The sequence below is a fragment of the Equus quagga genome, chromosome 7, assembly GCF_021613505.1.
Source record: "Equus quagga isolate Etosha38 chromosome 7, UCLA_HA_Equagga_1.0, whole genome shotgun sequence".
Taxonomy (NCBI): Eukaryota; Metazoa; Chordata; class Mammalia; order Perissodactyla; family Equidae; genus Equus; species Equus quagga.
Genome location: NC_060273.1, coordinates 37,721,900 through 37,749,473, shown reverse-complemented (window position 1 = coordinate 37,749,473; position 27,574 = coordinate 37,721,900). Strand labels below are relative to the sequence as shown.

Genomic DNA, 27,574 nt, shown 5'->3' with positions numbered 1-27,574 from the left:
CCAGCGCCAGGCTGGTCTGCCTGGCTCCAGCCAAGCCGGCTGTTTCCTGCCCTCTGTGACCCCCCACCCCGGAGCAGGACCCAGGCAGGGCGACAAGGAAGGGCAGGGGTGTGGGGAGCACCACTTGTGGCAGGAAGATAAGTGCGCTGGGACAAGAGGTCACTGCAGGTCTGGCTGTGCTCCCTGGGGGGTCAGAGACGCTTGGCAGCCCCCCAAGCGGCGAGAACGCCTGTTTCCCTCTCTCTTGGCTCCTGAGCTCCTCTAGACTCTGTCCCCCTTAACTACGTTAAGGCTAAGCCCTTCCCTTCCAGCTCTCCCACCGGGGCCCTCCTGCGCACCCCCTCCATCCACCCCATGACCCACCCTATAGGTGCCCTGACGTAGAAGGGGGTTAGTGGGAGGAGCACTGCTTTCCTGGACCCTCCCCCTAACTGATGGGATTGGCGGGGAGGGGGGCAATGAGAGGAAGGGCCCTCCCAGTCATCCCGAGGGCCCCCAGGAGCCAGACAGGAAACAGCTTCAGGAAAGACAGCAGCAGTCCGGGCCCCAGGCCCAGGGGTCAGGGCTGCGGGCGGCGCGGGGCCCTCCCCAACGCGGCAGTGAGAGTGACGACGATGATCTGGGAATCCCTCCGGACCCTTCACTCTCTTGGACCCACCTACCTTTTCTTTGCCCTTGCTTCCCCGTCTTTTCTATGTCTCTCCCTGTCTCAACTCAGTTGTCCCATTTCCTCCCCACATTTTTAGCACGACGTTGCGCGCACAGAAGGTCCCCAATACTTAATGTTTGCTGAATGATTTTGTGAACGTTCGCTCCAGGGTTATCTAAGCTGTGATCGCTGCCTCGGGACCCGCTGGGCCATCTTCCATCCTCAAAGTTTCCCCAAACATGGTCCCCTGCGCCAACGAGGGGGTAGTAGGCACATCCCGGAGAAGAATCTGGAGTCCACAGGAAGATCCGAGCGGGCTTCGAGTGTGTAGTGTACTTTTACGCGCACGTCCGTGCGACCCCCCCGTGCTGCTGGGTGTGTTTCTCTGCTCCCTGGCTTCTGCCGGGTCGGACCTGCCCCGGGGGTCCCTGGGCCCCGGCCCCGACACGCGCCGTCCAGACCGGGGCGCACGGCCACTGAGCACGTTTGGGCGGTCCCGGGCTCCGCGCCCGCCGCCCCTCCCCCTTCTCCAAACTTTCTCCCAACTTCCCGACCTGCTCCGCTCTGCACCCTGCTCTGCTTCCCTCATGAATTATTCAGCAGCGTGAGCTCCAATCAGCGCGCCCCAGTCCCCTCGCCGAGCCCCCGCTGGGGTGGGGGGAGCTCCCTCCGCCCCCCGCGCGGCCCTCCCTCCCCCGCTAGGCGCCGCCCGGCCCAGTCCCAGCCCGGCCCAGCCCCGGCCCGCCCGACCCCGCGCCGCAGTCTCCCTCCCTCCCGCTCCCGTCCCCGCTCTGGCTCCCACCCTCCTCGCCGTCGCGGAGCGCACTGGGCCCGGCGGCGCTAGCAGCGCCACTCCAGGGAGGGGGGGAGACCGCGAGCGGCTGGCCCATCCCTAGCCAGCTGGAGTGGGACCCCGAGGCCCCAGAGGGACCCCGACTCCAGCCACATCTCGTTCTGCGTCCGCCCTGCGCGGCCACTGCAAGGACGCCCCCAGCCCGCCTGCCTGCGCGCGCGCGCGGCGGGGACGCGGGGCCACACCTGGGCGCCGCCGCCGGGTGCCCAGCGCGCCCGCATGGGCCCGCGCTGAGGGCCCCGACCGAGAGTCCCGCGCGCGGAGTCGGCGTTCACCCGCTCAGGGGGGGTTCAGACCTGGGGGGGCTAGCGCCCCCCAAACTCGGATCGGATCCAACCGAAGTGAGGCGGCGCCATGGAGCTCCGGGCTCTGCTCTGCTGGGCTTCGCTCGCAGCTGCTGTAGAAGGTGAGTTTCCATGGGGGCACCCCGCCACTCCTGGGACCCCCAAAGTTGGGCCTCGGAGCGGAGGGTCCGACCTCTCTCTACCCCGACCCTGGCACCCCAACCCCGAACACTTCAGACCAATAGTGCTGGACCGGGCTGGGGGCGGGGAGGAGGCGGCCCAGCGGGCAGTGGAGTTTTCTTTTGTTTGGGAAAGAGATGGAGTCGGGCTCCGTCCCGGGACGTGCCCCTGCTCCGGTTCCCCAAACTCTTCCTCCCGACTCCACACGCCCTTGGCAGCCTTTCCTTTTCCCTCTGCTCCTGTCCTCAAAACTCTTTCCAAAGTTTCTGTCCCTCTTCCCACCTCCGCGAAACGTGAGGAAGCATTTCTAGAGGAACAACGCCAGACAAGGCAGAACTTTGTGCTAGGCCGTAAAACTACCCCCGCCCCCCATCCCTGGGCATTCACACCTTGATCCTACGATTCCACACTCCTCTGGGGATGGCCCCCTTCTGCATGCACACTCCAAACCCCCAATCTCCCCCAAAACTGCTGCCCTTGGGCAGAGAGGCCCCCCTCCCTGGTTTCCCCAGGCTGCACCCCAGCCCTTTAAATGCCGTCTACACCCCAGGTCTGCCCCGGTCCTGCCGGAGCCCCTCTCTCCAGCTGTACAACCAGCAGAAACTGACCTGCACAGCCCCCATGTCGCTGGAACTCAGCCTAACCACTACCTCCTAGTCTCTGTACATTTCTAATTTTTTCTGTATTTCTCTCCGATGGATTCATCGGTGAGTCTCTCCCCTCCCCTTACCCCCTAGAGGGGGAACCAAGAGTCCTTTAAACCCTCCTCCTATGGCCCTAATCTCCTTTCAATGAGCTGCCTCCCCCCCCTCCCCCCGCCCCACCTTGATTGCCTGGAGTCAAAGGGGTCTCGGGAAGTGGGGCATGGGGGGCTGCTGAGGAGGAGGAATCAAAGATAGTAGAACCCCTCTCCCCAGGCTGGGCAGTGCTGCTCTGGGCTGGGGATCAAAGGCTGGGTGTGGGTGAGAGGGAGACTTGGCTGGCTCAGAGAAACGGGGAAGAGCTGTGGGAGAGAGAAAGGAAGGGCAGCAGGGGGGAAAACCCACCAGGACAAAGTGTGGGGAGACGGACAGAAAGACGGGAAGGGGAAAAGGAAATAATGCTTCTAATTCCTGTAACCTAAGTACTTCCCAAGCTCCAGGCCCGTGCCGAGGGCTTTGTATTTTCGTGGTTCTGACTACTCTGCGGGTGGGAGGTATTGTTGCCCCCATTTTACAGATGAGGACACTGAGGCTTGGAAGAGTTAAGTAATTTATCCAAGGCCATGTGCCCCAGGGGAGGTGAAAGGTGGGACACAAGACAGAGGAGAGAGAGTGACAGTCAGAAAGAGAAGCGGAGGTGGACTGAGAGCAGGAGAGAGAGGTGAGAGGAGAAGAATTGGCAGATCACGGAGGGCGGAGGGCGCGAGGCAGGCCAGATGGAGATAGGATGAGAGAAAGTGAGCCGCTCTGGGCGCCAGGACAGCCCTGAAGCAGAGACAGTGTGTAAATTGGAGACAGGAAAACACTATCCAGGCTGGAACAATGGAGGGTGGAGACGGGCAGCCTCTATCCACCCGCTTCCCAGAACCCCAGCATCCTGTCCCCAGTGTGCTGCGCTGTCTCTTGCCACCCATGGGGGCCCGGGCCTCACCTCGGGCTGGCTGGGGGCCCGCCTGACCCCTTACCCTCCCTGGACATCACTTGGTCCCTGAGGGCTGCTGCCCCACCTGCATGCCTTCCCTTCTCTCCCGCAGCCTCCACTGAGGGGGGCAGGCCCTGGTCCCAGGTATGCTGCTGGCTCCCCTGGGGGTACCTCTCTGCTCCTCCCACGCGGCCTCGGCCCCCCACATTGCCCTGGCCTCGGAGGGGATTCCCCTGCTCTCCCTGCACCCTCTGATGCTGCCAGGGGCTGTGCAGTTTCTCCCAATCACCCCTTCTGGCAGAGCCCCACCCCTCCCCTGGTGCCCGGTGCCGGAGCCGAGCCAGGTGTGCTCAGCCCCCATACACACCCCCCGAAAATCTCCTCTTTTCCTTCCCGTAACCAAATACAGATGTGAGCCCCTGCAGGCAGGGGCCAGGGCGGGAACCCAAGCGTCCCAGACTCCAGCACTTCCTCCTCTGACAGCAGTGAGCCGGTGGGGGGCCGGGGGGAGGGCAGTCAGGGCTGGGCCTCAGGAGGCCAGCACCACCTTCAAGGATCTGAAGGACTGGAGTGTTTGCGCCCTTCGCCCTTCAAGTGGGGACTTGGAATAGGAGCAAAGTTGGGGGGAGGGAGGCGGCAACTTTGGATTTGAGGAAGGGACGGCAGAGGTCAGGCCCTGTAGGGAAGGTGTCCCCAGCCTGCAGCCCTTTGCCCACTGCCGGATCAGGGCCAGGTCAGCGCTCTGGTTTAACCCTGTCTGAGCTGTTTGCCCTTCTCTTCCAGCATTTGTGTCTCCCCGCTTCTCCTCCAGGGCACAGTTCACAGCGGCCTCCATCTGGGAGTCCTGAGGGGGCAGCCCAGTGCCTGCCAGCTGTTAGGGGTGGGGCTGGCACTCAGAGGCGAGAAATTGGGCACACGGACACACACACACACACACACACACACACACACACACACACACACGACTGACAGTGGGGAGGGCTTGCTCCCTCTCATCTCCGTCAGATCCGACTCCTCCAGCTTGGAGCTAAGAGGACCCACCTGTCTCCATTCTCAGGGATCTGGTCTTCCCGGTGTCTCCCCGAAGCACTGACTGACTCTGTCTGTCTGTCTGTCTGTCTTAGAGACCCTACTAAACACAAAATTGGAAACTGCCGACCTGAAGTGGGTGACATTCCCCCAGGTGGACGGGCAGGTAAGTGCTGGGCCCAGGAGCTGGGGCTCCAAGGGAAACTGAGGCGGGAGGGACGAGAGGCGCCTGTGCTGACCTGCTTCCCTGCCCTCCCACATGGCAGCAGCCTGAGCTAGTGTCCCCCAAGCTTTGCTCTCAGAGGTCCTCTCTGCACTTTATGACAAACACCCTCCCCCTGACCTTCCCCCGCTCGGCAGCTCCCAAGCTGACCCCCTTCTCCCACAGTGGGAAGAGCTGAGTGGCTTGGATGAGGAGCAGCACAGCGTGCGGACCTACGAGGTGTGCGACGTGCAGCGGGCCCCGGGCCTGGCCCACTGGCTGCGCACGGGCTGGGTCCCGCGGCGGGGCGCCGTCCACGTGTACGCCACGCTTCGCTTCACCATGCTCGAGTGCCTGTCCCTGCCGCGCGCCGGGCGCTCCTGCAAGGAGACCTTCACCGTCTTCTACTTCGAGAGCGATGCTGACACGGCCACAGCCCTCACGCCCGCCTGGATGGAGAACCCCTACATCAAGGTACCCAGATGCCCGGTGGATGGCCACGGGCTAGGGGTGGGGACACACCTGTGGTCAGAGGCGACGGATGAGCTTCCCAGGCCCTTGGCGGGGGCCGGGGACTCTGAGGGCTGGAGCAGGAGGCTCAGGTCTGGGGAGGGAAGAAGGTGATCTGCCAGGTAGTGCAGCAGCATGCAGTTGGGCTGCTGGCCTGGCCCCTGGGGGAGATCATCTCGACCACTCTAGTCCACTGTGCTCTGGCCACCCTACATGTCCCCATTCTTCGAGGATACCTCGCCCCTTTCCAGCCCTGTGCCTTTGCACTAGCTGCTGCCTCGCTCTGGAATGCATTCTCTCTGCCTCTTCTACCACCTCCTACTGGTCTTCTAAGTTCCAGCCCCCAGCTCTCCCCTGGGACGTCCTTGCTGACGCGGCCGGCCCTGGGGTTCCTCCTGCTGCAGCACGCACAGTGTTTGCAGTTGTCTGTGTTTCCTTCGTGTCTGCTTCCTCGGTGCTGAGTTAGGGCCTGGTGTGGGTGTGGATAAATGTTTGTAGAATGAGTGAACCGAAAGAGGGTGCAGGACAGAGGCTGGACACAGGAGCTCAGCAAGTATCAATGGTCAGTGTTGGGGCCGGTAGGAAAGTGCACGTTGGGAAAGATGGAGAGAAGGTTCTGGAACAGGAACCGAGGCGGTCAGGGAGAGGGTGCGCTAGGAAGAAGACGACAATCCACTGAGTCCTTGGGAAGTGGAGGACGTCTGTGGTGAGGCTCTTCTCCCACCTGGCAGGTGGACACAGTGGCGGCTGAGCACCTGACTCGGAAGCGCCCGGGGGCCGAGGCAACCGGCAAGGTGAACATCAAGACGCTGCGTCTGGGCCCACTCACCAAGGCGGGCTTCTACCTGGCCTTCCAGGACCAGGGTGCCTGCATGGCCCTGCTGTCCCTGCACCTCTTCTACAAGAAGTGTCCCCAGCTGACCGTGAACCTCACCCGCTTCCCGGACACCGTGCCCCGGGAGCTTGTGGTGCCCGTGGCGGGGAGCTGCGTGGCGGATGCTGTCCCTGCTCCTGGCCCCAGCCCCAGCCTCTACTGCCGGGAGGATGGCCAGTGGGCTGAGCAGCCGGTCACGGGCTGCAGCTGTGCTCCGGGGTTCGAGGCCGCTGAGGGGAATACCAGGTGCCGAGGTGAGGGCTGGCGACTCCCCCGTAAAGCTTTGCTATCCTCGCGGGGGGCGTCGTGCACCCTGCCCTTGGACCCACTTCTTAGATTTCCATTTCCTCACTGTCCTGGGTACTCAGTTACTGGAGGGCCTGTTTTCAGCGCCCCCAGCAGAATTCTGAGTTCTTCCACACTCTTCCTCTTAACTACGACCCACTCCTTTCTGCCCATGGGAGGCTGTCCTGGGATGCAGGACTGTCCTCAGAGTGGGGGGACCTTGTTGGGCTCAGAGGACAAAGTTCTCATGGTCTCTCTCTTGTTCATCATAGTTTCCTCTAATTTCCTGATACTGAGTTCTCACTTGGCTTTTTCTCTAGAGCAGGGGTTCTGAACTTGGGTTTACAGACAGAATGTAGGGAATCTGTGAACCTGGGTGGAGGAAAAAAATGACCTCTTATTTCCACTCACCTCCGCCTGAAATTGGCCACTCCTCCCATGTGGAATGTGGGCAACAGAGCCCAGGGGTCAGAGCGGGACCTGGGACTCGGGCACCATTCAAATCATGGGTATTTTCACAGCCCGTGACCGAGGATGCAAGACGGTCAAAATGCTCTTTTTGCTCATCACAACTTCAGTGTTAACAGTGGCCATTAGATCTGCCACTACACCATGTTGATAAGGAAACACATTGCTATGTCACAAACTTGTTTTCATCATTGTATTTCAACTTACCTGGTTTCCTTTGTGGTCCTGTGTTTGCTGTGATATGCATTTGAGGTCATTATTCTGAGCAGGGGTCTGTGGGTTTCACCAGGCTGCCATGGCGGGGTGGGGGTGGGGGTGTCAGGGTTAATGAAGGTTAGGACCCCCGCTCTGGAGGGAGGTCTCCTGCTCCTCTTACATCCTCCGTCCTCACTTTGCACTGCATGCAAACATAATTAAGAGCACAGCATGTTTTTGATAGACGTTTTCTCTGTCTCAGCCTGTGCCCAGGGCACCTTCAAGCCCCTGTCCGGCGAGGGGTCCTGCCAGCCGTGCCCAGCCAATAGCCACTCCAACAGCATCGGCTCGTCTGTCTGCCAGTGCCGGATAGGGTACTTCCGGGCTCGCACAGACCCCCGGGGTGCCCCTTGTACCAGTAAGTGACCAGTGACTCCTGGGGTGGACCCCCACCCCAGTTCCCATCCTCCCAGGCCTGCCTTCTCTTGACCCTGGCCTGCTGGTGCCCAGCCAAGACGAGAAGTCAGTGTGGCTGCCCGTCTGTCCCACTGCCCCCTCCCATGCCCATCTGCTCAGCCTCTGTCTGACTCCTGGTCTCCCGCAGCCCCTCCGTCCGCTCCTAGAAGCGTGGTTCCCCGCCTGAACGGCTCCTCCCTGCGCCTGGAGTGGAGTGCCCCCCTCGAGTCAGGTGGCCGAGAGGACCTCACCTACGCGCTCCGCTGCAGGGAGTGCCGCCCCGGGGGGTCCTGCACGCCCTGTGGAGGAGACTTGACCTTCGACCCTGGCCCCCGGGACCTGGTGGAGCCCTGGGTGGCAATTGGTGGGCTGCGTCCTGACTTCACCTATACCTTCGAGGTCACCGCCTTGAATGGGGTGTCCTCCTTAGCTACCGGGCCAGTCCCATTTGAGGCTGTGAATGTCACCACGGACCGCGAGGGTGAGACTTACAGCTGGGGGCAGCCCATGGTTGGATGGGAGAGATGTTGTTGGGAAAGGCCAGTGAGGGATGTGGACAGCCTAAAAGACTGAAGGAAAAAGTCAGTGGCTGGGGCATGGGGTCCCCAGAAGTATGGAGGGTCAGAGCTTGCAGGGCAAGAGGCAGAAGAAGGAATGAAAAAGATGCAAAGGAGCCTGGAGAGGTAAGGGTGGGGCAGAGGGAGCCAGAAGGAATTCCTGAAACAGCTGGAGAACTGAGACAAGTGTAGTCAGCAGAGAAAGTTGGGAAAGATAAGGGACAGACCTGCCATGAGGAAGTCTCCCAACCGGTCTCTTCTGTCACAGTGCCGCCCCCAGTGTCCGACATCCGGGTGACGCGGTCATCACCCAGCAGCTTGAGCCTGGCGTGGGCTGTCCCCCGGGCACCCAGTGGGGCAGTGCTGGACTACGAGGTCAAGTACCATGAGAAGGTAAGAGCAGGCCCTGACCCCAGGACTAGGGGTGGGCAGTGGGACATCCTCCAGGCTTGGGGGACACCTGAATTGCAGGCATCCGGCAGGCATTAGAATTCCCGCTCTGCCATATGTACTCGCTGTGTGACTGTGGGCCAGCCCCTTGGCCTCTCTGAGCTCATTGTCCCCATTGTAAAATAGTTATAACAGAACCTGCCCCACAGAATTGCTGCAAGGGTTAAATGATATGATGAATGCATATCTAAGTGAGCACAAAGTCCTTGCCTGCCACTCAACAGGACTGAGAAGCTAGTGATGGAGACCCAGAGCCCGGGGAGGTGGGAAGAGAGCAGAAACTGGGGGCCCCAAGTACAGCCAGCCCCCTCCTCCTCCTGGACAGGGCGCAGAGGGCCCCAGCAGCGTGCGGTTCCTGAAGACATCAGAAAACCGGGCGGAGCTGCAGGGACTGAAGAGAGGAGCCAGCTACCTGGTCCAGGTTCGGGCGCGCTCCGAGGCCGGCTACGGGCCCTTCGGCCAGGAGCACCACAGCCAGACCCAGCTGGATGGTGAGCTTGGGGCGGGGGCGGGAGTGCTGCCCCCAGGAGGCCAGAGGTGTGGCCTCTGCCCCGAAGGACCCCCCAAAGTCACATTTGCGTGCTCCTCTTCCTCAAAGCCACGAGGCATTTTGGCCTGGTGAGGAGAGCACACAGTGCAGAAACCAAAACCAACAGCTGGGTGTGAAGACCCGCTCACAGCTTTCCAGCTGTGTGACCTTTAGCAGAATCTTGACCCCTGAGCCCCAGCTCTGTCATCCAAAAAATGGAAATATCCCGAGGCCTCTCACAGGGCTCCAGGGATGAAATGAGGTGACGCTTGTGAGTTCTCATATGCTAGCCCAGTGATTTTCTAAAACCTTTTAACTTTTTTAACAGTTTTATTGAGATATGTTTCACATACCAAACAATTTGCCATTTAAAATGCACAAATCAATGGCTTTTGGTATATTCACGGAGTTGCGCAAGCATCACCACAATTAATTTCCGAATATTTCAGCACCCCGAAAGAGACCCCATGCCCCTTCCATCAGCCCTCAGCCCCTGGCAAACACCAGCCTGCTTTCTGTCTCCATGGATTTGCCTCTTCTGGATATTTCATACAAATGGAATCACACAATACATGGCCTTTTGTGACTTCTTCCTTTTGTGGTTTTCGCGGCTTCTTGTTTCACTCGGCATGATGTCTTCAAGGTTCATCCATGTTGTAGCACATGTCAGTGCCTCATTCCTTTTTATGGCCAGAAAATAGTCCTCATACGGCTACAGCGGGTTTTATTTGTCTGTTCATCCATTGATGGATATTTGAGTTGTTTCCACTTTTTGGCTGTAAACCTTTTCATTTTTAGCCTTTGGGACTTTTCATTCAGTTGGGACTTTTTGCGGTCACCGGGATTTATAACTGAACAAAATCAAACCCACTCTGGTGGTAATAAGATTGGGAAACTTCCTTCTTTGCCCTGAGGGACTTCTGGGGGCCAACGGGCCAGGGAAAGCACTTTGTAAACCATTGGGCTCCCCAGGCCCCTCCTCCCTCCTCCCTCTCTCCCTTCTTTCTCCCCAGCCTGCCGCGCTGTGCTTGGGGGCCTGTTCTCAGGGCACTCACGGCCCCTTCCTCAAGGCTGGTGCGGGGCCCAGGGGCCACTGGGTTCTCTGATCACCAGTTTCTCTCCCCAGAGAATGAGAGCTGGCGGGAGCAGCTGGCACTGATCGCAGGCACGGCGGTTGTGGGCGTGGTGCTGGTCCTGGTGGTCATCGTCATCGCTGTCCTCTGCCTTAGGTGAGGACTCCGGGCCCTGGGGACCCTTGCAAAGCCCCACGTACATGGCCACCTGCCCTCTTGCTCCGGGGCAAGCCTCTTTCGATGCCCCAGGAGGCTGTTTTCACTTGGAATCTTTTCCGATCCCCGCTCCTCTCTTCCTGTCGTGTCCCTCTGGGAACACAGAGATGTGTGACTCAGTTTACCTTTTCTTTCCCATTGGCTATAGGAAGCAGAGCAGCGGGAGAGAAGCAGAATACTCGGACAAACACGGACAGTATCTCATCGGGCACGGTGGGTAGGCCTATCCTGAAGGAAAGAGGGCTGGGGCAAGAGCTGTGAGCCAAGAATCAGGGCAGCTGAGGGCAGGGGATGTTACGTAACTGACGGGCTCTGCTTGATCCCTCAGGTACTAAAGTCTACATTGACCCCTTCACCTATGAAGACCCTAATGAAGCTGTGAGGGAATTTGCAAAAGAGATCGACGTCTCCTATGTCAAGATTGAAGAGGTGATTGGCGCAGGTGAGAGGAAAGATGCCTGGGCGCCCGGGAGGGCAGGCAGGGCCAGACCAGGGCGGAGGAGAGCTGACCCTCGGTGTCCTCCCTGAAGGTGAGTTTGGCGAGGTGTGCCGGGGGCGGCTCAAGGCCCCAGGGAAGAAGGAGAGCTGCGTGGCCATCAAGACCTTGAAGGGTGGCTACACGGAGCGCCAGAGGCGCGAGTTCCTGAGCGAGGCCTCCATCATGGGCCAGTTCGAGCACCCCAACATCATCCGCCTGGAGGGTGTGGTCACCAACAGTGTGCCCGTCATGATCCTCACTGAGTTCATGGAGAACGGCGCCTTGGACTCCTTCCTGCGGGTGAGCCCCCCTGTCCCCAGCCTCCACGTCCATCTGAGCTCCCCCAGCGCAGCCAAGGAACTCAGAACCCAGGACAGACAGTGGGTCCCAAGTCACTCCCCATCCGCCCTTGGTTCTCCCTGCAGGAAAGGTTGAGTTCCTGGGATGGGCCTCTCCTTCCGCCGTGGGTGGAACTGGCCTCTCTATAGGGCCAGCTGACCCCAGGATATAAAGGGTCATCCTTCATCCTTTTGACAAATATTTCCTGAGCACCTTCTACGCACCAGCCAGCATCCTAGGCCCCGGCATAGAGCCATGAGCATCTCTGCTCTTACAGACCTGACAGTGTAAGGGGGAGACTGAGAATTAACAATTCAACACGCAAGCTTTTATAGAAAGTGAACAAAGAATTTTAGAGATGAAAACAATTAAAAAGGATCATGGAAAAGTAGTGCCATTGAGGGGAAAGAGCTTATTTTCTTTTTGTCATTTTAACAGGTTTTAGTGAGCTTTATTATTTTGTTAACTTTACAATGCATTTTTAGAAAAATCAAAATGTTTTCCCACATAGCAAAATAACGTTACATTGAACAGAATTACAACACTCCCCTGGTATCATCCAGCCCCCAGTGGACATTCACTTTTCCCCAAAATGTCCCTTATTGCGGGTTTATCCAAACCAGGATCCAGTTCAGGATCAAGCATTGCACCTGGTGGTTACTGTTTTGAGCGTCTTCGAAATCCCTTGTCGTGACACTGACATGCTGAAGAGCTAGGCCACTTGTCTCCATCAGTGTCTCACTTCTGGATTTATCAGGTTCTTTCCTTCAGGGTCATTTAGCTTGTTTCTCTGTATTTCCTGTAGGAGAAGCTATATCTAATGCTTTGATAAGTTCAGAATTAAACGTGTGTGGCCAGCCTACCCCGGGGGTGCTGTGTACTTCACACGGCCCCCCATGAGGAGACACAGGCTGCCTGGCTCCCCCCATGAGTGATGCTGAGGCAGAGCTTGGGGTGGTGCGATGATGGCCTGACCCTCCCTTTTGGACACAGGAGTCTATTCCATTGGTAGTGGACAAAGATCCGTTTACAAGGAGGGGAAAGAAGTCTGTTTTAGCAGCGACATTTGGATAGATGAGACAGAGGCAGCCCTGAGAAGATGGGGGGAGAAGCGTGTTGGGGGCAGAGAGGAGAGCCCCAGAGTGGGCAGGAACTCAGCATGTTTGAGAAGCAGAAAGGCCCATGAGGCTGAAGCTGGTGAGCGGAGGAGCGACCGTGACATAGGTGGTGGCCCGGCCAAGTGGGCCTCGTGGCCTTAGTCAGGAATTTGGCTTTGATTCGAAGTTGGAGGGGAACCCTTTGGAGGGATTCCGGCAGGAGTGTGAGATGATTTAAGGAGGTCCCTGTGGCAGGTGCTGGCGAGCAGGAGCAGAAGCCAGGAGCCAAGGGGGAGCCGTGCCGTCCTTCAGGCCGGGGCGGGGTGTGGTGGGGTGCGGAGACATGGTTGGACTTGGGGTGTGTTTTGGAAGCAGGGCCAGCAGAACTCGCTGAGGGATTGTAAGTGGCAGGTGAAGGAGAGAAAGGAAGGAATCACAGTGATGCCTGGCTTTATACCCTGAGCATCTGGCAAGTGGTGTTTCCACAAACTGAGTTGTGAGGCCTGGAATAGGTGCAGGCTGTGAGGACGGATTCAGAATTCGGTTTTCAGACTCTGTCCCTGGCCCTGCAGGGCTGCCGAGGGTCCCCTGCATTCTGGCTGAACCCAGAAGATGGGGTTAGTTAACTGTCCACGAGTGGTTGGCTTACCTGGTAAAGGCAAACTCAGTCAAGGTCAAGGCCGAGATTTAGACCCTGGTTTGGTCGCTGTGGTCACCGGTCACGCCCCGACTCCTCGCTGTTCTCTTGTGCGCTACACGTAGTTGGTCCAAGAGGGCTGAGGGAGATGCAGCTGGGTCAGCACCGGTGCATCTCCACCTGTGGACAGGTAGCTCAGAGCACTCCTAACCGTCAAGAACTCTGTTGCTGTCAGATAAAAAGAATATATCGGATCAAGAGCATTTGTTGAGAATTTCCTGGGTGTAAAGCATTACATAGGTTAAATGGAAGAAAATTTTAAAATATCTCCAATATAATCTCATTAAGAGAGACTGCTGCATATATTTGAAACAGGAACAATTATAAGCAATGTGTCATGATACTGCAGTAAGGGCCGAGAGAGCTCAGGGTAAGAGAGAGCAGGAGGGCTTCCCAGGCAGTGGGCAGCCCTGCCCTACAGGTGAGCATGAGATGGGTCTGGAGATGGCAAATACGGCTTAGAAAGAAGAGGGAACGGTGGGCCAGCTGTCCTAACCATGCCCCCACTCTCCCTTGTCCGCTCTCCAGCTGAACGACGGACAGTTCACGGTCATCCAGCTGGTGGGCATGTTGCGGGGCATTGCCTCGGGCATGCGGTACCTTGCTGAGATGAGCTACGTCCACCGAGACCTGGCCGCCCGCAACATCCTGGTCAACAGCAACCTCGTCTGCAAGGTGTCAGACTTTGGCCTCTCCCGATTCCTGGAGGAGAACTCCTCTGATCCCACCTACACAAGCTCCCTGGTGAGGCCGGGGGATGGGCGTATGAACTAGGTTCTTAGGGCCAGGTAGGGAGGGAAGGTTGGAAGGGCGGGGCGCTGAGGGATGGTCAGCTCTGGTCCAGGGACAGCATATAGGAGCAGACCATGGAGGGGACGGTCAGCTTCGGGACCTGTGTTCCAGGTATCTAGGCAAAGAACAGAGTTGAGCTGGGTGCTGGGGTCCCAGAAGGAAGGGAGGCCTGAGCCAGGGGGAAAAGCAAAGGCAGGGGGAGGGGGCCTGGTTCTGTGGGTTCCTCAGCTCACCTTCTTCTCCCCCATCTTTAGGGAGGAAAGATCCCCATCCGATGGACAGCCCCTGAGGCCATTGCCTTCCGGAAGTTCACATCTGCCAGTGATGCCTGGAGCTACGGGATTGTGATGTGGGAGGTCATGTCATTTGGGGAACGGCCATACTGGGATATGAGCAATCAGGATGTAAGTGTCCCGTGGTCCTACCAACTGTTCCTGGAATGTTCTTTCACCTGGGCTGTGGAGTGGGGGGTGGGATTCCCAGAGTGCTCATCACTGCTGGATCTTTGAGATGGTGAGGGTGGCACGAAAAAGAGCTGGTCTTTGTATCCAAGACTTTGGTACAGCAGGTCTGGTCACAGAAGGACACAGAGATGGACAGAAGGGTTGAGAGGTTACATGTCTGGATTACAACCCAAGAGCTGCTGGGGCATCGAGCCACAGCTAGACTCGGCCTGGCCAGGAGGACCCCCAGATCTATCATTCTGGAGGGCTGTGGCACCGTCCCAGCATCTGCTCAGTCACCGTCTCCTTGGGGTCCTTTGGCATCGTCATTCTCCCCAGACATCTTCACCCAGTGCTTCTACTTGTCATTCCAGGTGATCAATGCCATTGAACAGGACTACCGGCTGCCCCCACCCCCAGACTGCCCCACTTCCCTGCACCAGCTCATGCTGGACTGTTGGCAGAAGGACCGGAATGCGCGGCCCCGCTTCCCCCAGGTGGTCAGCGCCCTTGACAAGATGATCCGGAACCCTGCCAGCCTCAAAATTGTAGCCAGGGAGAATGGCGGGTGAGGACCTCAGAGAAAGGGCCCTCCTTCCTGCACTCTGCCGCCCCTCAGAACCTCTCTTTCTCCCTTTGGTGGTATGTGGGATGGTCCCCACTGCCTCTCCAAGGCTGGGCTCAGCATCCCTGCCCTGGTACAGGCCTGGTACTCAGCACGTCCTCCCCATCCTTGCCTCCCAGGGCTTCACACCCGCTCCTGGATCAGCGGCAGCCTCACTACTCAGCTTTTGGCTCTGTGGGTGAGTGGCTTCGAGCCATCAAGATGGGAAGATACGAAGAAAGTTTTGCAGCCGCTGGGTTTGGTTCCTTCGAGCTGGTCAGCCAGATCTCCGCTGAGTAAGTCGTGGCAGGGGCTGGAGGTGGGGGTGAGGGCCGAGCAGTCAGAGGGGCACCTGGGGACCAGAATCAGGCCCACAGTTTGAGCAGGGGCCTTTGAGGTCAACTCCTGGTGCCAACTCTATTTTCTAGAGCCCCTCAAAACAGTAACAGCTGCTGGGGCTGAGAGCCCAGGGAATCTTCCAGACCAGCTGTGCCCGCCTCACCCCCTTGCACCATCTTAGCCCTGAGCTATCTCACTCCTGGCCTCTCAATCTGTATCTCTCTTTGTGCATCTATCTGCATTCCAGACCCTGCTCTCACATTAACAACGTGTCAACTCTGGATGTTTTCCCACCCATAAAAGGAGAAGGTTGGACTGGGTTTTGCAGATCCTTTCCAGCTTTAATATTAAATGGTTTTATGATTCCAGCACCTCCCAAAGACTGTCTTTCCCTAGTTGGCCTCTCTCTGGTACTCCTCCTTTCTGCCTTCTCATTTCTCTTTCGAGGACTCTTCTTGCCGAAGGTTTGAATAACAGAAATCCGGAACCTGAAGGTCCGGGAGGCCCTCCCTCTCCCCCCAGGGCAGGGTGCTGTCCTCCCTGACTTGTCCCAGCCTCATCTTGACACAGGTTCTTGCTCTCCATTTCCCACCTCATCTTTTTTCCCTTATCTCAGTCTCCAGGCGTCAGGATGGGGGGAGCAATTTGTTTTCACCCCTTCCCTCCCTTTCCTGTCCACCCAGCCCCTTCCTCTGTCTCTGGCCTTTTCCTTCTGACTTCTCCTCTAACGCAATCTGTGCAGTCCCTTCCCCCAGCCTAATCTTGTGGGCTTTTTTCTCTCTTTCGTTCCTCTCCTCTGATTCTTCTTTTCCTAATCCTTGCTCCAGCATCCAGGCCGCAGCCCCCACCTCGAAGCCGGCAGCCCCCTCCTCGAAGCCGGCGCCTCCCGCCTCTGGGCCCCTGCGGGATACCTAGCCCCACCCCTTACTGCGGCTGCGCGCTTCTGCAGCCTGGCTCCTAAACCCTCCGGAAACTGCCTGGCAACTATTGACGTATGCCCCGCTTCCCTGCTGGCTTTTCTGATTGGTTGACAGTCCCGACTCGGGACGGTTTCTGGAGTTAAGCTAAGAGAGCCGCTGGGAGCCCTATGGCCCGCCTCACCTAGCTCTCCGTTCTTCCCTAGGGACCTGCTCCGAATTGGAGTCACTCTGGCGGGACACCAGAAGAAAATCCTGGCCAGTGTCCAGCACATGAAGTCCCAGGCCAAGCCTGGAGCCCCAGGCGGGTCGGGAGCGCCAGCCCCCCAGTACTGACCTGCGCCTCCTCGCCTGGCCCCACAGCTCTGGAGCGGCAGGAACCCCCACGCCAGGGACCTAGCTCCCCTTCTTCCCTGAGGCAGAGTCGGGGGGTGGTACCCAAGAGGCCCCCTTCCGTGTGCCCCACTGGATTGCACTTTGAACCCATGAGGGTGGGGAGCTGGCAGTTTGGAGAGACAGGATCTGGGGATTCTGCCATATGGGAGTGTAGAAATGACATGCCCCCCGGGCAGGGAACCCCACACCAAGGGTGCGGGAGCCCTTCCCTCAGGACTGGGTGTGACCAGAGGGAAAGGAAGCGCCCATGCTATGCCAACTTCCCCGGGGTGGTTGGGCACGATGCCCACAGCCTCCCTCGGATCCCCAATTCGGGCCCCGGGTGCCCCTCCTCCCCTTGAAGGGCCGCGGCCCTGCAGACCAAAGAGAAGAGGGTGGGCAGCCTGCGAGCTCGGGGGTGGAGCGCCCTGGCGGGAGGCAGGGACAGCTGTCATGGCCCAGTGACAGAATCATTGGGCTTGGGTGTCCCGACCTTGCTGCTGTCTCCACCCAACTCAGTTTTCCCTTGTAAATGCCCCTCCCCAATCTGCTGCCTTCATATTGAAGGTTTTTGAGTTTTATTTTTTGTTTTTGGTCTTATTTTTCCTTCTTCCCTTCCTTTTTTTTGTTTTTGTTTTTGTTTTGTTTTTCTACCGTCCTTGTCATAACTTTTCGTGTTGAGGGGACCTGTTTCATTATCACCTCCTTTGCCCAAGTTGAAACAGGGACCCATCGTTGTGTCTGTTTTCAGAACAGTGCCTTGGTCACGCCGCCACCCCCCCAGACATTTCCCTGCCCCCCAAGTACCCCCAAGCTGTGTCCATGAGGGGGTGTGGGGGATGAGGTAGTGGTGTGGAAGCCAGAGACAGCCACTGGTGCTTGGAGGGGTTCTTAAATTATATTTAAAACAATTTTTTGTATAAATAAAAGAAAATGGGAAGTGTCGCAGCTCTGGGGGTGATTGTGGGCGGAGGATGGGATAGATTTCTGAGGAGAGTGGGGTCTGGGTATGGAGAAGCTTTCCAGCCAGGGGTCGAGGCCTTGAGACAGGGTTGTGGGGGGCTGGGTGCTCTGTTCGCATCCCCAGGGTGTGTTTGAGGTGGTGGGGTGGGGGCAGTGGGAGATGAGTCATTGGCAGCTGCTTCTAACGGCTCCAGATGGCTCTGCCAAGAGCCTGGGGCACCTCCGGAGTGGGGCTGCCCCCTCCCTCCCTTGTCGTGGTTCCCTGTCCCTGGCAGAGGCCTTGAGCTTACAGCCCCGCCCTGCAGCCCCCTGAAGGGGAGAAGGGGGTATTGGCTGGGGTGGGGTCCAGTCAGATGAAGGAGACAGATGTGGGCCAGATGTTGACAGCTGGGGTTGGTTTAGAGGCAGTGGGGGGAGCGTGTCTGCACTGGCTGGGGGGGAGGGGCAGAGGGCTGATGTGGAGGCCATGGATCCCCCCCCCCCCCCATGTGTACACGAGCGCGCACACACATTGATTCTGGGCTGGGTTGGGAGGACAATTCCTCCTTTCAAGATGCTGCCCAGGCAGGTTCTCCCAGCCTCCTGGGAAGAGGAGGGGAAAACCACCTGAGCGTCTTCCCCCAACTTCTCCCTCCCAAACAGGAAGACGAGGATGGGGTCAATCCCCCGTTGTCTTTCTCACCATCTTCTGTTTCCTTCTTTGCTCCCAATCTCTGCCCGTCCTCAGGGGACACCTGCAGGGGCAGGCCTAGGCCCCGCCAGCTTTGTTCACCTAGTGTAGCTTTGCCATATCTGTGTCTCAGTTGCCCCCTGGTGTTGTGTCAGGGTTGGTGCAGGACCCCACATCACAGTTGCTGCTCCTCCAGGCCAGGTAGCGTCGGGCGGTGATCCTGTCCTGGATTTCCTGCCTCTACAGCCCTCTTCTGGAGTCCCTAGTACCTCTGGAATCCTGTCCCCTCCCTGGATGACACACTGCCCATACCTCTGTAACCCCAAGAGGGGGTGGAACTCATTTCTGCCAAGAACGAGGAGGCTCTGGGTATAGAGGGAGGTTGTCTGGAGAATGCCAGCCCAGGCCACCCCCTTCCTTTGCCTACTAGAAATCCTGGCTACATAAGGTGACCTTAGCTAGCAAGGGAAGGAGCAGAGGTCAAGGGAGCAGGGCACGGATGAAGAACAGAGGCAGAAGGTCAAAGACCAGGTGAAGGTCAGGGCAGGTGTGCAGCGGGGAGCCTGTGATGCCCAGGTTAGAGCATGGCCAGACCAGTTCCAGAAACTGCCCAGACCCTTCCTGCCATGGCCAGCTCCAGAGTGTGAGCTGCTCCCTGCCAGCTAAGGGGATGTGGCCTGGCCAGGGGCAGCCCTCCCTTCCTGGGCTCCTTTCCCCACCCAGGTTGGGTCTCACTTCCTTAAACGAATGTGGTTGCAGGGGCCATCTCAGAGAGTAAGCACAGAGTAAGGATTCCTTTCTAGAACCCAGTGCCCTGCTTGATTTGGCATCCCCTGTCCCCTGTTCCCAGGGGTCCTACACCCACCCCTCACCCCTCCTCCAAGTTAGTAGCCTCTCTTTACTTAGAGCCCAAGCAGGATGTCCCAGCCCCTCTCCCAAGCAAGGACCTGTCCAGTGGAAAGTACAGGCATTGGGGGAGGGGTCAGAATGTTTGCCTTTGGCCTGAGGCTGAGTTGAGGGGTCACTCCTAGGATGGAGCTCAAAACTCCTCAGCATGCCGGCCCCCAGACCCCACCCTCAGTTACCACAGTAACCCCCAGGCACTTTTGGGAAATGGACCCGTGCAGAAGGTGGAGGCCTCCCCAGAGGGTCACAGGCTGGTTCGCCCTTTCGAAAAAGCCACATTCCCCATTCTTAGCCGCTACCCAGCGATTATTCTCATCGTTAGAAACGTCAAACTTCTCAGGGTCACCTTTCATAGCCCCTGGTGGGAACTCAGAGGCCCTGGGGTGAAGACAGGAAAAGTGCAGTCTCTTCTCCTGTGTCCAAGAAGCCAGAGGGCTGACAGCCCACCCCCACGTGGCTTTGTCTAAGGGACAGACACCTCCTCAGACCTCGGGTCCCCTCCCCGTTGGACATTTTGCAGAGCACCCAGCCCGCAACCCCGCACACCTGTCTCCCTCCTATTTCTCTCCCAAGACCCACCTCACAGACCCTTCCTCCACCATAATCATGTGGAAATTCACACCTCAATAATAAATCATTTTATTTTCTCTCTCCTTTTTTGAGGATAACTCAAAACTGAGTGACTTTGAAGGCACGCCTGGGAACATAATCTGAGGAGGAAAGCAAGAATACCCGTATTAGAGGCTGACTCGACTCCTGGCCTCCAGGGTTCAGTGGGGTTGGTTCTCACCTGCGTCCGCCAGCCGGTCTCCATTCTGGCTATGCATTTCCTCCTAGGGGGCAGTGGGGAACAGACAAGCGTTGGTGCCCACTCCCCGTGTTTATGCACCCCCAGCCGCCCCTCCTTGTCCCCTTTCCAGAACTCACTTCCTCCTCCTCCGCCTCTTCGTGGAAACGCATTCTCTGGTCAGTGCAGGCACCACGACTATCACAGGCACCAGCATTCCCAACAGGATGGCCACCAATGCGAATACTTCTGGGGTGCAGGGAACAGAAAGGGGCATGGGAGAGGAGGGGATGGGGGCAGAGACTCCCTTTCAGTTCTCAGTTGCCTCCAGGAAGGGACCACATCCCCCTAAATCCTGGGTGTGGCTGGTTCTCTCTCCTGGAGGCCATGGCTCCCGGGGCTCCAAAGCCTTAGCGCCACCCCCGGGAACCCCTTCTGTTTCTGAACACACAACTCCCACACGCCTTTTTAGGGGGCTGTTCATCCAGCTGGCTCCCTGGAGCCCAGAGTACCGTCTCGGCCAGTGCCTCTCAAAGAGTGGCAGCCCTGGAATCATGTCCTTCAGTTAAAATGCAGATTTCCAGGTCCACTGCAGACCCACCGAATTTGGATCTCTGGGGGTGAGACCCAGAGTGATATGGAAACAAGCTCTCCCCACCCCAATTCTGCCCGGGCAATCTTGGGCAAAAGGTAAAACTGGGGAACCAGTGGCCCAGAGGCTCAAGGAATGATAACTTTGAATAGAGAAAAACAATAAAAGGTACTGGAGAGGCTTAGAGGAATACGAGAGGGGGAAATAAGAGCGGGGCGAGGCATACAGGGGCCGTGAGGACACAGGGCTTGGGATGAAGTTCTTACCTGGCTTTTCAGGGGGTGGCACATCCCAAGGCTCCGTGCAAAGGTCTCCCCCGTAACCAAGTTCACACTCACAAGTGAAGTGGGGTCCCTGTTCCTGGCACCGCCCGTCATTCTGACAGGGGTTCCGTAGACACGGGCTTTCTGCAGGGATGGGGGAGGTTGGGAGGGGGTTCTAGGAGGAAACCTGCAGCCAGGGAGAGGCGCTGGGGGCTGGGACCCCAGGGAAGACAGCAGCGGCTCACAGAGACTGGCTGGGGTTCCCTGGCCTGGTGTCCAATGCTGGTCTGCACTCAGTAGCCCAGGGCTCTGGGGAAATCGCTCACCCTCTCTGAACTCCATGTTCTTGACTATAAAATGGGGCTGCTGTGCTTACCCCCAAGTGCTGAGTAAGGACTAAAGGAGCTCACAGGAGGCTAACGCTGGGAAAAGGGCCCAGCACAGTGTCTGGCAGATAGCAGATGCTCGAAAGCCAGGTCCTTGCCATTTGCCCCTCCCAAAAAAGGCAGGGAGCCAGTGAAAAGAGCAAGATTAAATGGCGTGAACTTCCTCACATCGATGGGGAGGAGTCGCAGGCAGAGGACTGGGAGGGAGGGTCCTCAGGCCTGGGGCCCCCGGGGTATGGGGGCAGCTGGAGCCAAGGGGCGGTCCGGGCTCACCTCGGAAGCAGCCACGCGTGAAGTTGCCCAGGGTGCAGATCTCCCCAGCGCGGCAGCTGAAGGGCTCACACAGCAGGACCCCCGAGCTGGCACAAATGCAGCGCTGAGAGCAATCCTCAGTCACAAACCTGTCACCCCGCTGGAGCGGGGAGGGGAGAAGGGCGGGGAGGAGAAAGTCGGGTTTCCTCTCTCATGTGGCTGGCCCCTCCGCCACCCCAGGCCTCCCCCTCCCAGCCCAGACCTGGTAGTAGATGCCGTTGTGGGTGCAGCCACAGTGGGCCAGGGGCAGGCTCCGAGCGCCGCTGTAGACGTAGCCGGGGAGGCTGGCACAGCCTTCCACACAGGGGCCCTCGCAGTCCCCAGGGGCGGCCAGGTTGGCACAGGAGGCGGGGCAGGGTGTCATACAGCTCTGATAGACAGTATTGGCCGGACACACCAAGGCTGAGGGGACAGAGTTGCAGTCAGAAGGTGGCTGGGCCGGGGCCAGCCCAACAGGTCTGCGGAATGTGCGGCCGGAAGCTAGAAAGGGACCAAGGTCAGCCAACAGAACACAGAGCTCTGTGCTGGCCGGGAAGCCAGGCCAGGGGGCTGGCTTTGGTTGGGTGCCTTTCATCTGGGACATTAAAGCATGTGAAGGAACTGGAGGAGCAAAGATGGGCATTGGTAAGGAGTGGGATAGGGTAACGTGGGTGGGGGTGAGGCTTCCCAGGTCGAGGCAGAGGGGGCGAGGTTGGGAGGACGTTGACAGGGTGAGAGTTGAAAGATGGGGAACCAAGGTTGGGGCAGCGGTGGGGGCTCAGAGCTGAGGGTAGAAATGGCTGATGGGGTCAGGGGCCAGCTGCTGGGGAAGATCAGCGCCTCACCACAGTGGGTGTGGTCTCGCCAGCTGGCCAGGGCGGCGCCCGCTTCCTGGCAGATGATGGCATACCCGCTGAGGACCTGGCAGCGCAGTTCCTCCCACTGTCTGGGGTCCCAGGCGGCACACAGATCAAACACACAGTGCCTGGGGGTGGCGGGGACAATTGGGGGGCTGTCAGAGATGGGAGGCCAGGAGACCCAGCCCTACAGAAGAGGGCCTGGAAGTCCAGCAGAAAGACATCAGGCCATGTGTGTGTGGGGCGGGTGGCGGGTGGCTTATAAGGAACCGAGGCCACAGAGAGAAAGAAGGGAGCCCAAGGGAGCACGAATCCCAGATGGCAGCAGGACCCGGAGAAAGGCCATTCTCGCATGTCTGGGGTCCTTGACTCACTTGTGGAAGGGATCTGGGGCCACAGTCTGGTGACAGGTGGCAAAAGGGCCCTGGGGGTCCACCAGCACCCCACAAGCCTGGGTGCTGTTGCTGAGCTCCAGCTGCTCCGGGCTGCATTCTGTCACCTGGAAGCCTAACTCCTCCTCTCCATCTTCCTCCTCTGGTATGGCCCTGGGGCAGAGACAGCGCAGGGCCAGGTGAGGCCCCCAGGACTGTGAACTTAGGGGGAGGGAGAACTGGGAAGGGGGCGTAAGGGAACGCACGCACAGAATGGACGCCCACGGCAGGCGCCCCACAGCCGGTCTGAGGAGAATCAAGCATGGCTGGCTGGCTGGCTGGGTGCGCGCCTTGCGTGTCCTCCTCTGCTGAGATATGGCGTAAGAGAGTGTGGACAGATATTGGGCTGCTGCTCATCTCCCCGGGGCCTGGGCCTCCCTGCTCAGAGCCCCAGCCCTCTCACCTTGAGACGCGGGCAAGGTCTTCCTTGATCTTGACCTCCCAACTGTTGCCAAAGGTGTTGAGGTTCTGGGTGAGGGTGCCATTGGGCAGCATAAACTCGTTCCTCCGGTTCTTGTCGTAGTTCCCACACAGGCCGCGCACAAGCCCCTCGTACATGCTGGGCAGAGAAATCACTGCAGGAGGAGGGGGCGTCCAGAAGTCAGACTCCCCCCTCTTCTCTTTCCCACCCCTCCTGTCTGTTCCCCTGGAACTCGGGGCCTCACTCCCAGCCCACTCGCACCATGTTCAGCCTAAGACGTGGTTTCCCTCCCCTATTCCAGAAACATCCCTTCGGCTCTCCTGTCCCCACTCGCAGGTACCTGCGTTATTTCTTCCATCGAAGCTCACGACCAGCTCAAAGTTGGTGATCAGATACAGGCGATGGCTCCGCATGGTAACCCGCAGATGCTCGTTGACCTTGTAGGGGATGGCCATCTTCTGGTTGTTGACCTGGAGAAGGAAGACGGGAGCCCTAGGGCGTCCTGAATCAACCTGACCGTCTACCACTTTTGCCTCTGCCTCTCTCTGCACATCTCAGTACCTCTCCATGCCGTCACTCTGTGGAACAAGATACCCAGCAGCCTTTGCTATCGCAAGTAGCAGAGGCCTCTCTGAGGTCTGCTCCTTTTGCGGCCCCAGCCCCTTCTTTGCAAAAAGCTTGGCAGAGTTCATGCCCCTGGTGCTTCTTCAGCCTCACTCCACCTTCACCCTGCACGCTCTCTCCTCTCTCTGCTCCTGTCTCTCGCCAACCTTTTGCTTAATCCCACTGCCCCTTCTACCTCTCCCCAGGAGGGGAGTGTGGCACTGATTCTGACTTCTAAAACTAGGCAGCCCCTGCAGGGACCCTCCCAGGGAACACAGAGTCCTGGCTTCACCTGCTGCAGGCGGCCCCCCATGGCCCAGCCTACCTCCCCAGACCCTCCCAGCCCCCCGGCTCCTACCACAAGCTCCAGGTTGGTCTGGAGCTGGATTGTATAGCCGTAGACCATCACGAGGATTTCGTGCAGGAAGATGGAGGTGAAGGGGGGAATCATCTTGTTGCGTCCCTCCACGACCAGGGGCTCCACCCCATCGGGGAGCACATCCACGGTCTTGACCAGGGTGTAGGTCATGCGGCCCTGGAAGCGGTAGCTGAGGCCATCAAATGTGCGGTAATGGGGGTCCCCGAAAACTGAGCATTGTTCCGACTCTGCCGAGAAAGGCCAACGCTGAGAAGGCACCCTGCCCGGATACAAAAGTCCCAGAATCCCTCACACGCCTCGATGTCTCTGTCGCCCTCACTCTCAGCCCTGGCCTCCCTGGGTACTTGATCTTTCAACTTCCTCCCTCTCCCAGCCCCAGTTAAAAACCTGAGAGGATCTCCTATCAGGGCCCCTCTTTTTGCCCTCAGTGTAGCAAATCCTAGCCAGGGGCATGACTTGCAGGCGGCCTCAGAGCTGGGGAGAGCCAGGATGAGAACAGCGGGTGGCGGGGGTGGGGGGGGGATTGTGACGGGAGCCACCACCCTTGCCTGCCCCTGCCGCCCTCTCTCCCCAGAGCATCCTAGCGGAAGCCCTGCCTCTTGCTCCACCTCAGCCCTGAGCACGCCTCTCCCCACCTCCCTGAGGGCCATCCTCACTGTCGGGAGCACAGGTGTCAGTGCTGGTGGCGTCGGGCTGGCAGTGGGAACCAGAGGGGCAGGTGAAGGGCTGGCACTGAATAGCTCCTGCTTTGCAGACACATCTCTGGGTGCAGCCATGGGACAGCCAGGTCTTACCCACCTGTAGAAGCCACAGGAAGAACAAGGGAGGGAGCATGGAAGAGCCAGTTCACCCTCTCACCACTACAGCCCAAGTCCACAGTCTGAAAGGTTTAACAGTTACGGGGCTGTTTGCACCTTATGTCCCTGGAGCACCCCCCAGAGGCACTGTGCTTGGGGTCTTACAGATGTTGTTCAGGAGGTACCACTGGACCCATCTTTCAGATGAGGAAGCTGAGGTAACAGGGGTCCCTGACCCATGACTGGTACCGTCAGGAGTCGAACCAAGGCTGAGCCTCTCCCACTACATCATGCCACATCCCAGCTGTTTGGATTCCTCAGATCCAAAACCCAATTCATGCACCTCTAGCCATGCCTGGCTGGAGACCAGCCTGCCCTGTCCCCAACCTTCACACCCCAGGGCCAGCGAGACGCCCCAGCCGACGGAGGCACAGAAAAGGAGAAAGCTCCATCCTCAAGGTGTCTTATCTCCACTCACGGGGAGCAAGCCGCCCTGGGCGTCCTTGCAACCGCACTGACTCCAGGGCACACAGTGCTGCTCACTGAGCACGTAGCCGGGCTGACAAACGCAGCCCTCCTTGCAGGTGGCGGGGACTTCGGTGCCCTTGCACCAGCCTTCCGGGTCCTGGCAGGAAGGTGAGCAGGCAGGAACACAGGTCGTGAAGGTGCTGTAGGTGGGGCACTCCAGAGCTGGGGGAGGGGGAGGGGAGACATTGACTGAGTGCGCCACATGCCAGGTCCCAAGGAAAGATGGGAACAGCAATGGTTCTCCCAGTTCCGCATGGGAGACGGCTGTCGGCCAGCAGCCACCGTGAGCCCTTGATGCATATGGTCAGCAAGCAGGTGGCAGGCATGCGGGTACGAGGTATAACAGGAGCTCAGAGCAGGGAGGCAGTGACTCAGAGAGGAGTTAAACAGAGCCCTTTCAGTAAAAGTGGTTGTGAACCAATGGAAACGTCCACGCATAGGAAGAGCCCGCAACATAAAGATGTCAGTTCTCCCTAAGTTAATTTATGCATTTAATATAACGCCAGTGAAATACACCAACAGGATTTCGTTTTGTCGTTTAATAGGACAAGACGATATTAAAGTGGAGATGAAGCTATAAACAAATCAGAAAAGCCAAGACAACTCTGAAAAAACAAAGAGTGGGTAGTGAATGTCGCCACCAGAAATGAAAATGCATTTTAAACTCTCAAGGATCACGACATTGGGTTCCCGGTAAGTAATGAAAGATGGAGCAATGCAAGAGGAGAAAAACCTCAGATAGGGACCCAAATATGTATGAGAATTCAGTGTAGAATAAACTGTGGCATCTCAGTCAGTGGGAAAAGACGACACTAGTCATTTAATAATGCTGTAAAAAACCAAAAACAACAAAGTCAATTCATATGTCATACTACGCATCAGGATAAATCCCCGTGGATCAAACACTTAAATATAAAAAAATGAAATGATAAAAATACTAGAGCCAAACATGGGCAAATTCTTTTTGAACTTCAGAGTGCAGAAGGCATTTATAACTATGGCTTAGAATGCAGAAGCCATAAAACAAAGCCTAGTATATTTGACCCCATAAATACATATATATATATATTCTTTTTTTTTTCTCTGCATGGCAAAAAAAAGAGTCAAAGATGAAAAGAAAAGACCTGGAAAAATTTTTGTAACTCATGGCATTAATAAAAGGCTACTCTCTGTAACAGATAAGGGACTTCCATGAAATAGTTCAATAAAGACCAACAAACCAGTGGAAAATGGCGAATGGGTAGGAAGAGATAGTTCACAGAAAGGGAAATTCAAATGGCTGCTAAATATTTGAAAGAATGCACAACCTCCCTCATAATAGGAAAAACGCAAATTAAGACTCTTTTTATTTTTTACTTATCAGATTGGCAAAAATCCAAAAGCAGGATAACGCTCCGTGTTGGCAAGGCTGTGGGGAAACGGACACTCTCATATGGGGCGTGTGAGAATGTAAATTCCTCAAGCCCTGTGGAAAGCCAATTGGCAGCATCTCAAAGCACAAAGGCACACAGTCCTTGACCCAACAATTCCACTTCTAGGAATTTATCCCACAGACAGAAACATACGCATAGAAAATCATTATCTGCGTAAGGTTATCCACCGCAGCACCATTTGCAATAGTAAAAGATTGGAAACAACTTTGCCAATCGGAAAGTTCACCAAGAGGAGACTAGTCAAATAAATTATGATGAATTATGATATGATAATGGAATATCAGCTACAAAAGAGAGTATCTGACGCCAAAGGATCTGTAAGCCAGGTTGTTAAGTGATAAAAACTGCAAAATACTGTGTCTTGTATGCTGTTTGTAAGAAAATAAGGAAAATAAATTACACTTGTTTGCACGTGCATAAATACAAGATCTTTGGAAAAATACTCAGATGCTGCGAAGAGCAGGCTGGGAACTGGGCCCACAGGGTCAGGATGGGAGGGGACTTCGCACTGGGCATCTTTAAAATACTTTTTAAGTTTTTGAACCATGTGAATCTATCACATACTAAAACCACTTTAATCACTGTCGTAAAATTTAAAAGCTTCTGGAATCACATAGCGGTAGTGGTTGCACAATCTGGTGGGGATCCTAAAAGCCAGTGAATTGTACACTTTTAAAGGGGTGAATATTATGGCATGTGAATAATAAATTTTTTTTTAATTTTAAGGAAAGAGCTACAGAAGGATGCCTAGGC

At 57.3% G+C, this 27,574-nt stretch overlaps 2 protein-coding genes across 2 annotated transcripts in view; one reads left to right on the top strand and one right to left on the bottom strand.

The window, feature by feature from the left end:
* The first annotated feature begins 1,382 nt into the window (after nucleotides 1–1,382).
* Nucleotides 1,383–17,462, top strand: EPHB4 (EPH receptor B4). Its single transcript, XM_046668096.1, has 17 exons — nucleotides 1,383–1,908; nucleotides 4,714–4,784; nucleotides 5,007–5,294; nucleotides 6,062–6,458; nucleotides 7,415–7,570; nucleotides 7,757–8,089; nucleotides 8,434–8,558; nucleotides 8,941–9,106; nucleotides 10,271–10,373; nucleotides 10,582–10,646; nucleotides 10,762–10,875; nucleotides 10,964–11,211; nucleotides 13,573–13,788; nucleotides 14,091–14,240; nucleotides 14,654–14,847; nucleotides 15,024–15,179; nucleotides 16,346–17,462. Exons 1-17 carry the CDS (start codon nucleotides 1,857–1,859, stop codon nucleotides 16,473–16,475), a joined length of 2,964 nt encoding a protein of 987 aa, XP_046524052.1. The 5' UTR covers nucleotides 1,383–1,856; the 3' UTR covers nucleotides 16,476–17,462.
* A 2,207-nt stretch (nucleotides 17,463–19,669) lies between these two features.
* Nucleotides 19,670–27,574, bottom strand: part of ZAN (zonadhesin) — a 33,059-nt gene continuing 25,154 nt past the window's right edge. Inside the window, exons 35-47 of the mRNA XM_046667743.1 lie at nucleotides 25,339–25,550; nucleotides 24,720–24,861; nucleotides 24,043–24,290; nucleotides 23,422–23,551; nucleotides 23,064–23,235; nucleotides 22,604–22,774; nucleotides 22,218–22,357; nucleotides 21,596–21,795; nucleotides 21,355–21,493; nucleotides 20,699–20,839; nucleotides 19,982–20,089; nucleotides 19,844–19,888; nucleotides 19,670–19,763 (exon numbers count right to left, since the gene is read on the bottom strand). Coding sequence (XP_046523699.1) covers nucleotides 19,723–19,763; nucleotides 19,844–19,888; nucleotides 19,982–20,089; nucleotides 20,699–20,839; nucleotides 21,355–21,493; nucleotides 21,596–21,795; nucleotides 22,218–22,357; nucleotides 22,604–22,774; nucleotides 23,064–23,235; nucleotides 23,422–23,551; nucleotides 24,043–24,290; nucleotides 24,720–24,861; nucleotides 25,339–25,550 — 1,889 coding nt within the window. The 3' untranslated portion in view covers nucleotides 19,670–19,722. The remainder of the gene's footprint in view (nucleotides 19,764–19,843; nucleotides 19,889–19,981; nucleotides 20,090–20,698; nucleotides 20,840–21,354; nucleotides 21,494–21,595; nucleotides 21,796–22,217; nucleotides 22,358–22,603; nucleotides 22,775–23,063; nucleotides 23,236–23,421; nucleotides 23,552–24,042; nucleotides 24,291–24,719; nucleotides 24,862–25,338; nucleotides 25,551–27,574) is intronic.

Coding starts and splice junctions, on each gene's coding strand:
- EPHB4 (XM_046668096.1), top strand. CDS start 1,857: ATGGAGCTCCGGGCTCTGCTCTGCTGGGCTTCGCTCGCAGCTGCTGTA. Junction 4,785..5,006: donor TCCCCCAGGTGGACGGGCAG/GTAAGTGCTGGG, acceptor CTTCTCCCACAG/TGGGAAGAGCTGAGTGGCTT. Junction 10,876..10,963: donor TGAAGAGGTGATTGGCGCAG/GTGAGAGGAAAG, acceptor TCCTCCCTGAAG/GTGAGTTTGGCGAGGTGTGC.